This window comes from Drosophila persimilis, unplaced genomic scaffold (genome assembly GCF_003286085.1).
Source record: "Drosophila persimilis strain 14011-0111.01,24,50 unplaced genomic scaffold, DperRS2 tig00000520-arrow-pilon, whole genome shotgun sequence".
Classification (NCBI taxonomy): Eukaryota; Metazoa; Arthropoda; class Insecta; order Diptera; family Drosophilidae; genus Drosophila; species Drosophila persimilis.
The window spans coordinates 1,362,916-1,376,945 of NW_020825317.1; the positions used below are offsets into that span (position 1 = coordinate 1,362,916).

Sequence of the window (14,030 nt, forward strand, 5' to 3'; positions counted from 1 at the left end):
TATGTACGAGTGTGTATGTATGTGATTATCGTGGGTAAATGGCAATTGAAGGCTCCAAGCACAGGGAAAGTATCTCGGCGATTTTTTGTACGGCCCTTTAATTGGATCAGATGAAATGCTAGACAAATTAGGGGGAGAGAAACGGTGACAGACCATCGAAGGCTTCCTGCGACATTTCGAGGCATGGAATACCCTTTCGCAATCAAGCCCAATACCCAATACCCAAGGAATGTGGAAATCCCTCAAGCTGAGACTGAGACGCATTAAGGTTATAAGCAGAGATACCAGAGAGGCAGAGCGAAGAGTGAGCACGACAGAGACAAATACATCAAAATTAAGGTAGAATGTTTGCCATGTGGCTTGGCTTTGCCCCAAGTCCTTGAATCGATGACAGGGTAAAAAGTTGTCATAGAAATAATTCGGGGAGTACTTAGGTCCATACAGCGAAAGCTGTTTACCCATTTGAAGCCCATTTGATTCAATATCCATCGATGTATCTATCCATAACACTACTCAACCTTGAGCGAACCTTTCTTTCGACGCTGTTGTATCGAACTTTACAACTCTGAAAAGCTGATAAACGCAGCCATAAATCCTAGCCGAACGACTGGGAAATATTAAGCTTTCAAACTCAAAATTTAGGAATTTTGTGTGGTGTATTACTTCAAAATTTTGACATTGAAAACTCGTGACTTTTGTGGTTTTGTTGCATAGCGTCGTTTAAGCTTGAAATACTGTAAATACTTGAAATACGACAGTTTTTAACGGTAAAATGGCATTTGGGAAGGAACGTAACGGTTGACAGCGTCGATGTCCCGTTGAGTAGTGTAATCAGGCAGGCTCCGGGTTTCGCTGACTTTTGCGTTTTACGTTTTCGGCCAAAACGTTTCGTTTCCGCTTTGAGGTGCGCCAGTTTTCACAAAATTTCCGTTTTGAAGACGGTCTTGCGGATTGTGAAAACGGTAGCACCAATTCATGTCTTTTTAAAAGTAAATCGAAAAATTGTTGTGAAAGTGAAAACCGGAGCCTGCCTGAATGTATTTTATGTTTAGGTTTTCGGTGTAAATAAATGAAATTTGTTCCTTTAATATTGCTGTGTCCCTGGGTCCATATAACTTTTATTTTGGGATTATGTGCTATACGGATTGATAGGCGAGTCGGATTGCTCGGATAACAAACTTGCGTTTTTTTGTATACCCGATACCCGATACCCGATACCCGATACCGGATACATATATATTTTTGATCAGCATCAATAGCCGAGTCGACTGAGCCATGTCCGTCTGTCCATGCGTCCGTCTCTCCGCCCGTTAGTGTTCGTAGCCGTCTGCCGGCTATTAGTTGGATAACTGGGCACTATTTGTGACAAAATTATGTTTTCCAATACACACAGTAGATCTAAAAAGTATAACAATCGATCATCTCTGCCGCAGCGCTGCTGCCAGCCAACTCGAAAGCCAGTTTGTGCACTTTGTAATGGGATGCTGCCCCCCTGATCATTTGTCCATCCATTTATCCATAGACACTGTGCTAATGTGCAAATTTTGGAACATGCATTTTTATTGTGAATCAAGCAAAGGCAAAGTAAAAAAACAGACTCGTTTTTGGAGGTAAATTGCAAATTGCATAGATGTACTTGGATCTGATTGCCGAATCTGGATCAGAACGAATTATTATTACAGCCAGAAGGAACAAATTGAGTTTTAGTGGTACTCATTTCCTGTCTTTCTCTCGCACACACTCTCCTCGTTCTGTGGCGTCCTCTGTGTCCTCTGGCGGAGGGGAGCCTGCCTGCCTGAGGATCGGGTTTACATGAATGTGGAGTCACGGCCGTAGCTACGCCTCACCACGATCCACCTCGTTTAAAAAATTAAACATTGTAATCCTGCTCTGAGTTGTGTAGATATGGGTGGGCAGAAATGCCGAATGTGGCCATAAGCGCAATGTGCCATCGTAATGCTCACTTGTAATCCCAAAAGGCGCCAAGTTTCGCTGGTATTGCAGCAAAGGGCGGATACGATGGGATGTCGAAGTTGATAATGTTCTTCATTTATCGCTAATCGCTAAAGAAAAAAACTAAAACCACAAAATTTGTTGTTTTTGAGGTGTATTTAGTCTTGTAGCTTTTTCATCGCTTCTAGCCACTTTCGGCCCATTTTTGCCTTGAATCTAGCTTATATTGCAGAGTTTGAGGTGTGATGGTGTGGGGATTCGTCCACTTCGTCCTCTTTCTGAATCAATGTCGGGGATATATCAACATGACAATGGGCCTATCCATAAAGCCGGGGCTGTTTAGCTGGCCGCCCTGCTCAGCGGATTTGAATGGCATCGAAAATGTTTGGGGACACGTTGGCTGACACGTCAAGAGTATGGATCAGGCGAACAGTGTTAAACTATACCCGAAACAACCTGAGCCATGGAGTCAACTAGCAGCTCGATATCGCTAAATTATTTGGCCAGGTTGAATGCACCCTTCCGAACCGGCTGTGGCAAGTTTTGTAGCAGAAAGGTTCAACAGGCTCCACACTCGATTGCATGTTTATGATTTTTTTTTTTGTTTATTTTGATACATTCCAATTAAGATATGTATATGTATTTAAGTGTTGTTTGTGTTCAAAATCATTAGAATTCTCTGAAATATTTTTGTTGGTTTAAGCCTTTTGTTCAACTGGACCCAAATGATGACCCCGAACCGCGAACCGCGAACCGCAAACCGCAAACCGCGAATTTATGTACATGAATACATTTATGTTAGTTATTGAATTTCACGACTTTTGTATTGGAAAACCGCGTATTTCGTACTATTTTGGGTGCCATACTATGCCATTTTTCTCGGAATTTGTTCGGCTCGTGGCTCTGCTCTCTCATTTTTCTCTGTCTTTTCTCTCTGTCTATTCCTCTCTTCTTTGGTCTCCATGTTTTTATTTGATCGATGATATTACATTTTAAGTCACGTGTTGCAAGAGCCCCGTGTACCTGCCAGATCTTCTGCAGCGACTAGTCTGGCGGCAAGGAAAGCGCTTAATTGCTTTTGAATGCTTTCCGTAAGCTTCGTGTGCCGCCGGACTGCTGCTGAGGGAGGTGGAGTGCGGTTATTTGTAAAAAATGGAAAATCATTAAGGCGCGTCAGCAGCCGCAGCAGCCGCAGCAGCAGGCACAAAAGACCACTGAAGATGTTGCGCAGACTCTTCTTCTTCTCGCCCACCCCCCACCGCCACAGTATGTAGTTTCTTTACGGGGTGGGGCAGAGGGTGGAGAAGGGCCTGGAACAGTTTTGGGAAGCACTGCAGTTGAATGCCAAGGCTCAACAAGAGCCACAGCAACTTGTGTTGGAAAAACACTTGAGACCTACTTCTGGGACCTTTCTCTTTTGCTCGTTGCACAGAACGTAAAGAAATTGCAGCACGAAAATGGAGAAAACGCATCGTAAAATAAAAGTCAAGTACCTTCCGTGCAGGTGAAACCTCCTGTTCTCTCGATCGTACAGAACGCATTCGGGTAGACTTGACTTATAACCTATAAACTCCTGCAGTGAGATTCTATCATAGGCGTGGTATTACTGAAGGAGTGGCTATGAGTACTGTGATTATACTAGTCCGCTGGCTTGCGAAGGCCAGGAGATACACACATGTAGTTCTCAGGATGTCCGGATGTCCCAGATTCCTATATGGGCTGTGCATTGGAAGTGCATTGGCAGTGCCGAATGTGGACGCGGAAGGAGAGCCTATTCGGAAAGCCTCCTGGCTATCCAGCAGTAGTCTTGCCCTACCTGGTGGCCGTGGAGCCGTGGACAACACAGCAAGTTCCCTTCACAGCCTGCAACATTTTCAGAGTTGTGGGAGCTGCAGTGTTGTTGGCTGTCGTTGTTGTTCCTGTTGCTGCTGCTGCCGGAATCGTGGCTCCCAAATTGTTAAGGGAACTTCCTGAAACGAAACCGATGTTTTCTCATAGATATTTTATATATATTGAGACCGAAATAAGTGTGTTTCTTGTGATTTATTTATTTTTTTTTCTCTTTTGTTTGTTAGCCTAATACTGGAGTGTCGAAGAACACTTATAATACCTACATTTAACGAAAACTACCTACTTATAAAGAGAAATCACCATTCATTGAATATTTTTGGAGCCCCAAAGCCCACCAAGTCATCATTGTGTCTATGTATTTTCTGTACGAAATTATTTGCTCGATGCGCGTGATGCGATTATAATTCTACACCCATCTTCCGTGTCTTCGGCCATCTCCGACCTCGGCTCCATCTCCATCTCCGTTTCCGTCCCCGTCCACGTCTCCTGCTCTCTATTTTCGATTCCCGGATTTGGACGCTGTGTGTGTTGACTCGAGGTTGCCCCTACCGACCTCGAGGCAGGTTTAAAGCGTACTCCGTAGATTCTTATGCTGCAAATGAAATTTAATTGCTGCAGCAGAAACAGCAGCAGCAGCCACCTGCAAAAGAGCAGAGACAGAAACATTTTGGTTTGAGAGCGATTCACTTCACACGCTCAGACGACCCGAAAAAAGTACAATACGGAGACAAGACAACTCTTCCAGATTTTGTATCTTTTGTGTGAAGCAGCTGCGCCAGAAGAATCTTATCATTTGACTGGCACAATGTTCTGCGAGGTGAGGAGCGTTGAGCAGGGGAGTGGAGAGCAGGGGAGAGGAGAGGGAGGAAGTGGGAAAACAAGATAGTTTCGGAATAGCGACAGGGTTCAGTTCAGAGCTGCCTCTGAACAGCTTGTATCTGCATTTGTCTGAAGATGTTGCCTACCTGTGCCCCCGTGGGGGGGGGGGGGGATTCCCTAACCTGACAATTGTTTGTGAAAGATTGCAAAATGAAAGGAAAACCGGTTCCTGTTCTCGGTACGGATTTGTTCAGAACTTGCACCTGCCGTCAGCCCTGGAAATCGATGCACATGCAATGCACATGTGCTGATTCAAATGCACCAGACACAAGACAGCAGACACAAGACAGGAGACAGAAGACAGCAGAGAGCAGGCACAAAAAAAACATACAGATACACCATTTAGGAGGATACACGTTAAGCTTGCGGTCCCGAAAATACCGCAAAATGATTGCTTAAATGGCCATTACCCCTCGTGCAATGCAGCCAAATATCCCCAAACCAAAATTGCATCTCTAGGATCGCTGTTAGTAGATAGTGGTAGCTATAGATTGTGTATCTGTATGTATATGCATGCGTGTATGTGTATTTGAATGCACTCAAATTATTACATTTATTTTTGGGTGGCTCACAGCTTTCGGGCTGGGCAGAGATTATTTATATGAAAATTGGGTTGTGGCATATCCATTGTTGCCTGCCAATCGATTCGGGAGGGGGGACTTTCCTGTGCTGGTTTTTGCGCACTGCCCCCATCATTAAGCATTCATCGATTGGGGTCATTACGAATGCTATAATACCAATGAATAAAATTTAAGGGCAATGCATTATGCATGCATATTTTTATGGCTGAAGAATGTTTCTTCGTGGCTCAATCGGGAACGGCAACAGCAACAGCAACGGCAACGGCAACGGCAACGGCAATAGTGGTGCCACGAAGGTTTTTCCAGGGCAGAGGAAAGAATGCCAGGTGCCAGGTGCCAGGTGCCAGGTGCCAGGTGCCAGGATAGGGTCAGGTCTGTTAATGGCAGATTAATTCCAAGAATATTGAAGAGTATGCAATGAATTAGTGCGATATTTGTGTACTGGACTGCAGATTGTTGCGATCTTGTGTCATCAGCGTTGTGGCACACTTTTTCAATTATTTTCTTTCAATTCCGTGAAAGTTTTGGGTCTCTGCTTTCATATGAAAGCGTTCAAGCTCTGCTAAAGACTCTCGATCGAATTAACACTAGGACCATTTCCCGGCCAGTGCAGAGCCCCAATACCCACCATTGCAATGACCAATCGTTCCTGGCGGCAAGGAGCAGAGTCGTCCTAGAAGATGAGGGCGTCCCAGGCCATCTTGCTGCCTCCTTGCCACACCGTTCGCTTAAGGCACTAATTTTGATAGCGTTCTGCGGTCCGGCGACGAACGATCCGGCGATCGTCCGTCATATATTTTTCCAACCAAACAGGTGGATCCAATTTTGGTACCTCCCGACTGAACGAACTCGCTTCTACTCGTAGTTTCTTTAGTCGCTGTCGCGGGACGCTCGATAGTCGATAGGGGGCAAGACTCCGGTATGCAGTTCCGACATTCCGCTCAATTCTACGTTTAACTAAGAAAATCTATCTAACTCCCCATAGAATCATACACTACGCACACTGTACTTCCCTCATTGTTCGTTCCCTCATTTTTGCTGCAAGATCTGGCTATTTGTTGTTTCGAGGTGTCGGGGCGGCATTTGATGTGTTAAGGCGCCAGTCCCTGACATTTGTCAAGCGATATGCTTGCCCTCTCCATCTCCATCTCCATCTCCATCTCCTTCCCCTTCTCCATTGCTCTTCGCATGCTTCTTTGTCGCGTGCCCCGAAACCACTGTCTCCACCACAAACTTGCAAAGGCAATTATCACAGTGAAAACGAAGGAGAGACTGGGAGACAGAGAGATGGAGAGAAAGTGCAAAAGAGAGCACTGTGGGAGAGAGATCAAGTACAATAGCCTGGCCAACTTTCATTATCCATTTCTGCATTCCGCTGTCTACACCACAACACCACTACCACCGCATCTCCCTTACTTTGACATATTTTGTCTCATTAACATTTGTGCCACACAATCAACTGCAGTCTCGGTGCCAGCAACCAGCGCCCAGCGCCCAGCACCCAGCACCCAGCACCCAGCACCCAGCACCCAGCCCTGCTTCAGCAGCCCCTTGGCTAGGACCCTTGATGATGTACGAGTGCACAGTGGGCCAAAGGCCCAAAGCATTTAGGGTAATTTCAATCTACGATTTAATCTCAAAGATGTGATTGTATTCCAACGGAATCAACATAGTACATCCACAGTATATGCCACAAGATTGCAGATCCGTTGCAACATGCACAATGCAACATCTGTATGTATAGAAACTGATTACCGGCTTTCCCTTGTATTGAGTTTATTTCTTTTTCTCAGCAGTCTTTACGCCACATCCCCCAGTCGTATGCTGCAAGGGAAGGGAAGTGGTGTTTGTTAAGAGTTTAAGCAGAAGTCTGGACATGCCTGAGTTGAGATGGAAATTCAAACTGAATTTGATCCTAAATCCGAGCTAAAACCCGAGCTAAAACCCGAGCCTTATATCTGATTTAGCAGTGTGGTTTGAGGTACAATTTGGTATTCTATAATCATCGCTAGACTCACGGAAAGGATACATCGTAGCTGCGGGTGCTAAACAGAGTGCATGCATACGGTAAGTGGTATTTTGGTAGCTTTTCTCCGCTCACACCCGAACAGACAGCCATTACGTGTCTACTCTATGCAATTTTGTCACTGAATTTCAGATATCGGGTTTTGTTTGCATAAGTGAACGTGTACTGGAATGTGTTCAAGTTTGAACGGTGTTTGTCCCACTGTAAAGCGTTAGCTGGGGACTTCCACTTAAGTATGTAATTTTATCGCCGCCATCTTTTTCGATGGCGATTCTGGGTCTACAATTCTCCGAATATCTGTGTGAATCCTATGGGTTGGCGACCCTTGGCTATTGCTATTGATCGAAGCGGTGTTTGTTTCCAAAAAGCCACCACTTTTGTTGCCAGTACAGCTAGTCCCATCGGAGCTCCCAACGGGAGTCCTATCGCTTCTTAGCTTCCTTTTCGCGTTTTAGATAGTGCTTCAAGGGGATTTGGGTCTCGGCGCACCTACGGCGCATATGCCAACATTCCATTCTGTTTTTTCAGACTTTTTGCCCTCTTCTGCAATTTCAATTTTGTTTTTTGTCATGGCTGTTGTTTCCGTTGCTGTTTCCGTTTATGTTGCTGTTGCTGTTGCTGTTGCAGCAGTTGTTTGACAATCACCACGTGCACCATGCTCCTTTTCCCGAGTGGAAAACGCAGAAGATGGACGCCTGGCCTGAAACGGGCTCGGTTATGGGCAGGCGCTCGAAACCAGGAGCGCCAGAGTCCAAGCCGAGGACTGTGGAATGGCGCCCAGGCATGACCCAGGCAACGAAGTAAGCACAAACAAATGGAAACAATTAAACGGATTGAGTGCAACAAAATAGGAAACATACACACACACCACACATACATGTACAGTGCACAGTGCATACTCGTATGAGCCCTGCTGTACGGGCCTTCGATGACCCATCTGCTGACACGCCGATGACAGCGATGTCATAGTTGATGACCCGCCATACGCTGAGCTGTTGACATTAACATAGAGAGGTCCTCGGGCATAGTCATCCAGCAGTGCGCAGAAATCATGCATTTACTAAGCGATGAATTTAGCATTTAGCCGGAAAAAAAACTTCGTTTTTCAAGCGATGATTTTTGAGAAAAAGGAATAGACTTACGGCTCATCTGGTATCTTCAACGGCACCGCCACTGAAAATAGTTTATAATAAATTTATTTATTTAAATTTAATTTACATATTGTGTTTTTGCTTAGTTAATTGCTTACACTTCCTTTCCATGTCCTTCCATGATGTGCCTGTCCCCATTGTGCTCCGTATTTTGTTGGTCTAATAATATGTTTATTAGGACAATGCTCACTGTAGATCTGGCTGCGGCTCTGCTTTTTGTTGTTTTTGATTTGTTGCAGGACTGCTCATAGACTGAAATGGCGGGCCCAGCGCAGATTCTAACAATTTTATTCGCTTATGCGGATTTTCGTTCTATTTCTCCACTCTTCTTTTATTCCCGACTATCATAAAAGCAAGAGCATAAAAGAATAATTAGGATCTTTAATGTGAATGCAGCGGAACATTAGCATAATGTGAACACAGTTTTTCACAATTTCACACACTTAACACTTTATACAACTGAAATTTTCTTTTATTAAAAACTGCACTTACCTGCACATAATAATAGATAATATATGTAACTATTTTTCACTAAATCTCTGCAGTTTCTCGTCATCGCCCACTGCTGGCACTGCAGGGGACTTACATATGTATGTATGTATGTATGTATGTATGTATGTATGTATGTATGTATGTATATGACGAAAATGGGTGGCGAAGATGGGTGGGGCGATAATTCAATTTTCGAATTTGAACTAAACTTCTTAATTTACGTTTTGATCAGTGGAGATTCCGATGCGATACTTGGGCACCATTATTGCTGCTATTATTCCTTGCGATTCCTTGCCAATATATCCTTTTGCACCTGTTTGGGACGAAATCGACTTCTGATCGAATGTTTTGCTTTGTTGCAAGCAAATACGTGTCCATTGCTCGCAAAGACCCCGCAAAAGCTTTTCGGGTTCCACTGTGGCCTTCACATTCGGGTTTCATATTCGGTGATTCAGCGGCATTCGCCGTGCTCTCACCTCCGGAGGAATGCTTCCTCTCAGGTTCGCCGATGATGCGAGTCCTCTTCTTCATGATGATGCGATATCTCTTAATAAAACTTCCTCACAAGTCGATTTCGTGCTTGTGAGTTCATTAAGGACTTGGCCTTCGATCATATTCAAGGAACACTAAGATATCCCCTTCTTAAAGTCGAGTCCAAGTGAGAAACAAACCAAAAATAGGTTTCCTTTCTTTATAGAAAAATCAGTGCACCAGACCAGTTATCATTGAATAAAGCCAACGAATCAGTAGGCTGCACAGCCACGATCGGTCCCAGGCGGTTCCACCACTCGTTCGAACTTGAAGCCTGGCTCCTCTGGGGGCCATGGGTCCGTTCCTTCATCTACAGGGTTACAGAAGAGCGTCAGCTAGCGAATTTTATAACTGCCAATTGTTGCTTATCGTCCTTCTGTCGGGTCTCTTGTGGAGTCTGCTTTTGGCCGTACTTTCGTTCGTTAGCCGCGCACGGACATGCCCCCGTACCTACATACCGTACATACCGTACATACCGTACATACGTATATGTATATGTATGTATTTGTTTATGTGTATGCTTCCCCACACTGCCATTGTCGTTTGTGCAGCCAGCAATATGACAAACTTCGCTGCAAGAAACCGCCACAGGGAAAACAATAAAAGACAAATTGGATCGCTCAGGCTGGCGGTTCCGACTGCTTGATGCCCACGATTTGTAATTGTGTGACGTAGAAACTGGAGCCCAACGGACTCGAAGACCTGCAGGTCCCTGGGTGTTCGTAAGATTCCTGCTTAAATAGATCTCTGCACATGTTTCCCTTGCTTATACCTAGTAGCTTCTACCTTCTACCTTCTACGTTCTACCTTACCTTACTCTTTTACTGCTACCCGTTCCCTGGGTGCTACCAACATGCGGTGCACATTTGTATGTATGTGTCCACGGGTGCAGCATGCACTGGGACTACGGGGTGTACTCTGGGGCGAAAGCACAGGAAGCAGTCTGTGCGAGTGGACGAGTGTTGAAGGGAGGAAGTCCCCGCTCGGCGGGGAGTCGTTCAATGCACGCGAGGCTACCCTCTGGCGCCGCCCCTTCCTTTCTTCTCTCCCTTTTTTCAGTGCGCGTTCTCTAACAAGTTTCGTTGCAGCTTTTGCGCATTTTCTTTTCATGACATTTTATTATGACGTAAATGGGGGGGGGAGGCGTTTAATTGACAGCTGCTGCGCTAGATTCTTTTCCCCCCTCTCTATCTCTCTCTCTCTTTCTCTCTCTCTCTTTCTCTCTTCTCCTTGTCCCTCAGCACTCTTCCCATTTGATTGCTTTATTATTTTATTATAGGTTTTGTGTTATGGCAGCAGAGCTGCAGAACCGATATAAGAGTTGACAGTTTTATTGCCATTCGATACATGAGCAAATTTTTCCGATCCGCTGTTTAATGCGCTTTCCAGAATTTGTTCACTGGATTGCACTGGAGTTGTGGCAATAAGCTTTGCTACATGTGCCAATTATGTTGTTGCGAAGCCTGGAATCATGATTTTGATGGAGATGGAGATGGAGAGGATAGGGAGAGGCATTTTTGGACCCCTATGTGTACTCGCATGTAGATTGAAGGCAAGGAACTTCTGTGCCTTAGAATGCTATAGGGACCCGACTTATGGTGACGTCCTTCGTTCCCGCGTGCCTTCGCTGTAGGAGCTGTAGGCAGGAAATGGCACAAAATTAATCAAATATTATTATCTAAAACTGGAATATTACAATGTGCAGAAAGCATGAATTTACTTTTAAAAATACCTTTCTTTTATCCTTTTTTCCAGATACGCCAGCTGTGTAAACTCTGGAAACTGTGGGACACAAAGACCTAAATTTCAACTGCAACTGTAACTGCAACGGCAACTGCAACGGCGACGGACCAAATTGTCCCCAAACTGTCATTGTGTTCGGCGTTGTGCAACGTTTTAATTGAAAAAGTTTTGCATACGCAATTCTGCATAGAGACACGCAAATATGACTGTCAAATTGGCCAAGCTCTTTGGAGGAGTTGGGGTTGGGGTTGGGGCAGTCGGAGTAGGAATGGGAGTGGGAGTGGGAGTGGGAGTGGGAGTGGGAGCTGGTTCCGGCAGCAGTGTCCATGGCGAGAGCAACATGGATGGGAGCCACCAGCCGCTGGCACACGTGCAAACTCCAGCGGCGCAAAACCAACACCAGCACCAACAGGCACAGCAGCCGCCGCCTCTGCCACCACCAAATACAAATATGAAGAATCTCAAGTACTACGAGCACCTGCAGGCCTCCTACGACTGCCACGATCTGATGCTGGACGGGGAGGACGATCAGGACAACTACGAGGATAGCATGTCCCTGAGCTCCGTCTGCATGCAGCGCAACCAACCGTTCAACAATTCTCAGCGGCCCCTGCTTGGGGAGCGGCGGCCCCAGCTCACCTTGACGGCTGTGGGCCAGAAAACTGTGGCAAAGTCCTTCCAGCAGCACGCCCTGCCTGGTCCTGCCCTGTCCCTGGCACCGCAGAGAGGCCACGCGACCGCCGCGTACATATCGCCCTATGTGCACCAGCAGAAACGCGACAGCGCCAAGGGCCTGCACGGCTTCAACGACTTCGACGTCCTGTCCCAGCAGTACAACCAGCACCTGCAGAGTCCGCACATCGGCTACCCCTACGGGAGTCCGCCCTCGCCCACCGCCCACTCGCGCGACTTTTGCTTCGACCGCCAGTCGGGCCAGGCCACGTCCAGCAGTTCGTCCAACTGCAGCAGCTCGGTAACTACCTCCACCGCGTCGCCGACGCGCTACTACCAGGACACGGCGACGGCCCCAGTCTATCCGTCGCGGTTCGAAGACGACTTCTGTGTGCGTCGCCCGGCAGACTCGCCCCTTTCCCTATCCGTGTCCGAGGCCCCGCCATTGCCCCCGGCAGCGGCGGCCGCCTCCACCACGGGTCCCTTCATCTTCGGCATCTCCCACGAACAGCAGCCTGCGCACTACGGCTGCACTCCGGTGACCCCGACAGCCTCGCGAAATGCACTTCAGCCTCTGAAAATTCCGTTCAGAAGGGACCACAAGCCTCTGGTAAGTGAAAATAAGAAAAACCTCTGCACATATGTAGATACCCTCTAGCGCCACGGACTACACGCACTAGAATCAGGTTCCCCTTTGTTTTAATTTGGTGATAAATGGAAACTATGAGTTCGCAGAGTTTCGAAATGATTAATTTTTTCAAAGTTTTCGCATAAAGCGGGAACTAATTTGCATGCATTTAGTACCTCACTTGACCTGGCTTGACCCCACTTATGGACTTTAACCGGCATCATACTTAATGGATAAGTGCATTGCTCAGTTTTTTTTGTTCAGTGTTAGTGAACAAATGTTCGATGAAGTGCTGAGAATCACCGTTTAAGTTTTCACTTTCTCCAGCAGCCTGGTGTTCGAAACTCGGATTGAGGACATTGATTGCGTCATTTCTGATTATACAGTACACCATTCCCAGCATCCAACTGATCTAGTTCTGACTTAGCCCGGGGTAGGCAAGGTCTCTATAATCTGCATTTACGGCGTGCTTTTTCTTGACAGGGGCTCAATGACAATACTCATTTTTCTCAATGGAACGGTCAAACTATTCGAGACAGTTACCCAGCGCTCAGGAGAAACACAAACTAATTTTGTATAATGCCAGAAAGAAGAAGAAAGTAACTCTTGGAGTTGCACTAGGAGCCCGAGCCCCAACGAGATCCAAAGAATGTGACGGGAAAGGTACAAAGGTATTCCTTTACAGTAATAAATAGTAATATTTCCCTGCCATGTTGGTGGCACTGGCATAGCATTGAGTTGTGCACTACCTTATCCAATGCCGCCAATTTTCAACTATTTTTAAATTTATTTTGCCAATCCTTCGCTAGTTCCTTGTTTTTTTGAATGCGATCAACAACCCTCTCTACAGTAGAACAATCTCCTCCCTCGGTGATTTTGACATACCCAATTATCAAAGTCATCTGCTGTTGTGAGCGGCAAGGGCCGCTACTCCACTTTGCAATCTGCTTTGATTTTTTGCCACATTTTTTGTGATTCTTATGTAATATATTATGTAGGTTTGATCTGTTTCCATTTATCCTTGCATTTTTTATTTACACCCGTCTCTTTTTTCCTCTCTTTTTCACACCAACACCAGCCTAGTAGGCGCACACTGCAGTAGGAAGAGTGTGTGTGTGTGTGAGAGAGAGAGAGAGAGAGAGAGAGAGAGGGAATGGGTGAGCCACTAAAACTTCATGTGTTCCTTCTGGCTATACCTACAATCTTGTAGGTATGGGATTCTCTATAATTATACGTCTTTGTTTTTGTCGTATCTCCAGAAATTTGAACCAAGCTTGATTCAGCGCTATATCACAGGAGTCTGCATACAAGATTTCTTTGCTCTAGCTGGTATAGTCTCTAAGATCTAGCCGCTCATCGGACAGTCAGACATGGCTCAATCGACTCGGGTATCGATTCTGACCACGAATATGTGTATTTCATGGGGTCGGAAATGCCGCCTTCTGGACGTAACGTACATCCACGTTCACCAAAAATTTAATACAATATACATATGTACATATGTGCTCCAAAATTGGCGGAAC

The 14,030-nt window shown here is 45.8% G+C and overlaps 1 protein-coding gene across 1 annotated transcript in view; it reads left to right on the forward strand.

Annotated features, from left to right (window-relative positions):
- Positions 1-11,475: 11,475 nt before the first annotated feature.
- The window catches only part of LOC6602852, a 30,344-nt gene continuing 27,789 nt past the window's right edge, over positions 11,476-14,030 (forward strand). Inside the window, exon 1 of the mRNA XM_026990135.1 lies at positions 11,476-12,489. Coding sequence (XP_026845936.1) covers positions 11,476-12,489 — 1,014 coding nt within the window. The remainder of the gene's footprint in view (positions 12,490-14,030) is intronic.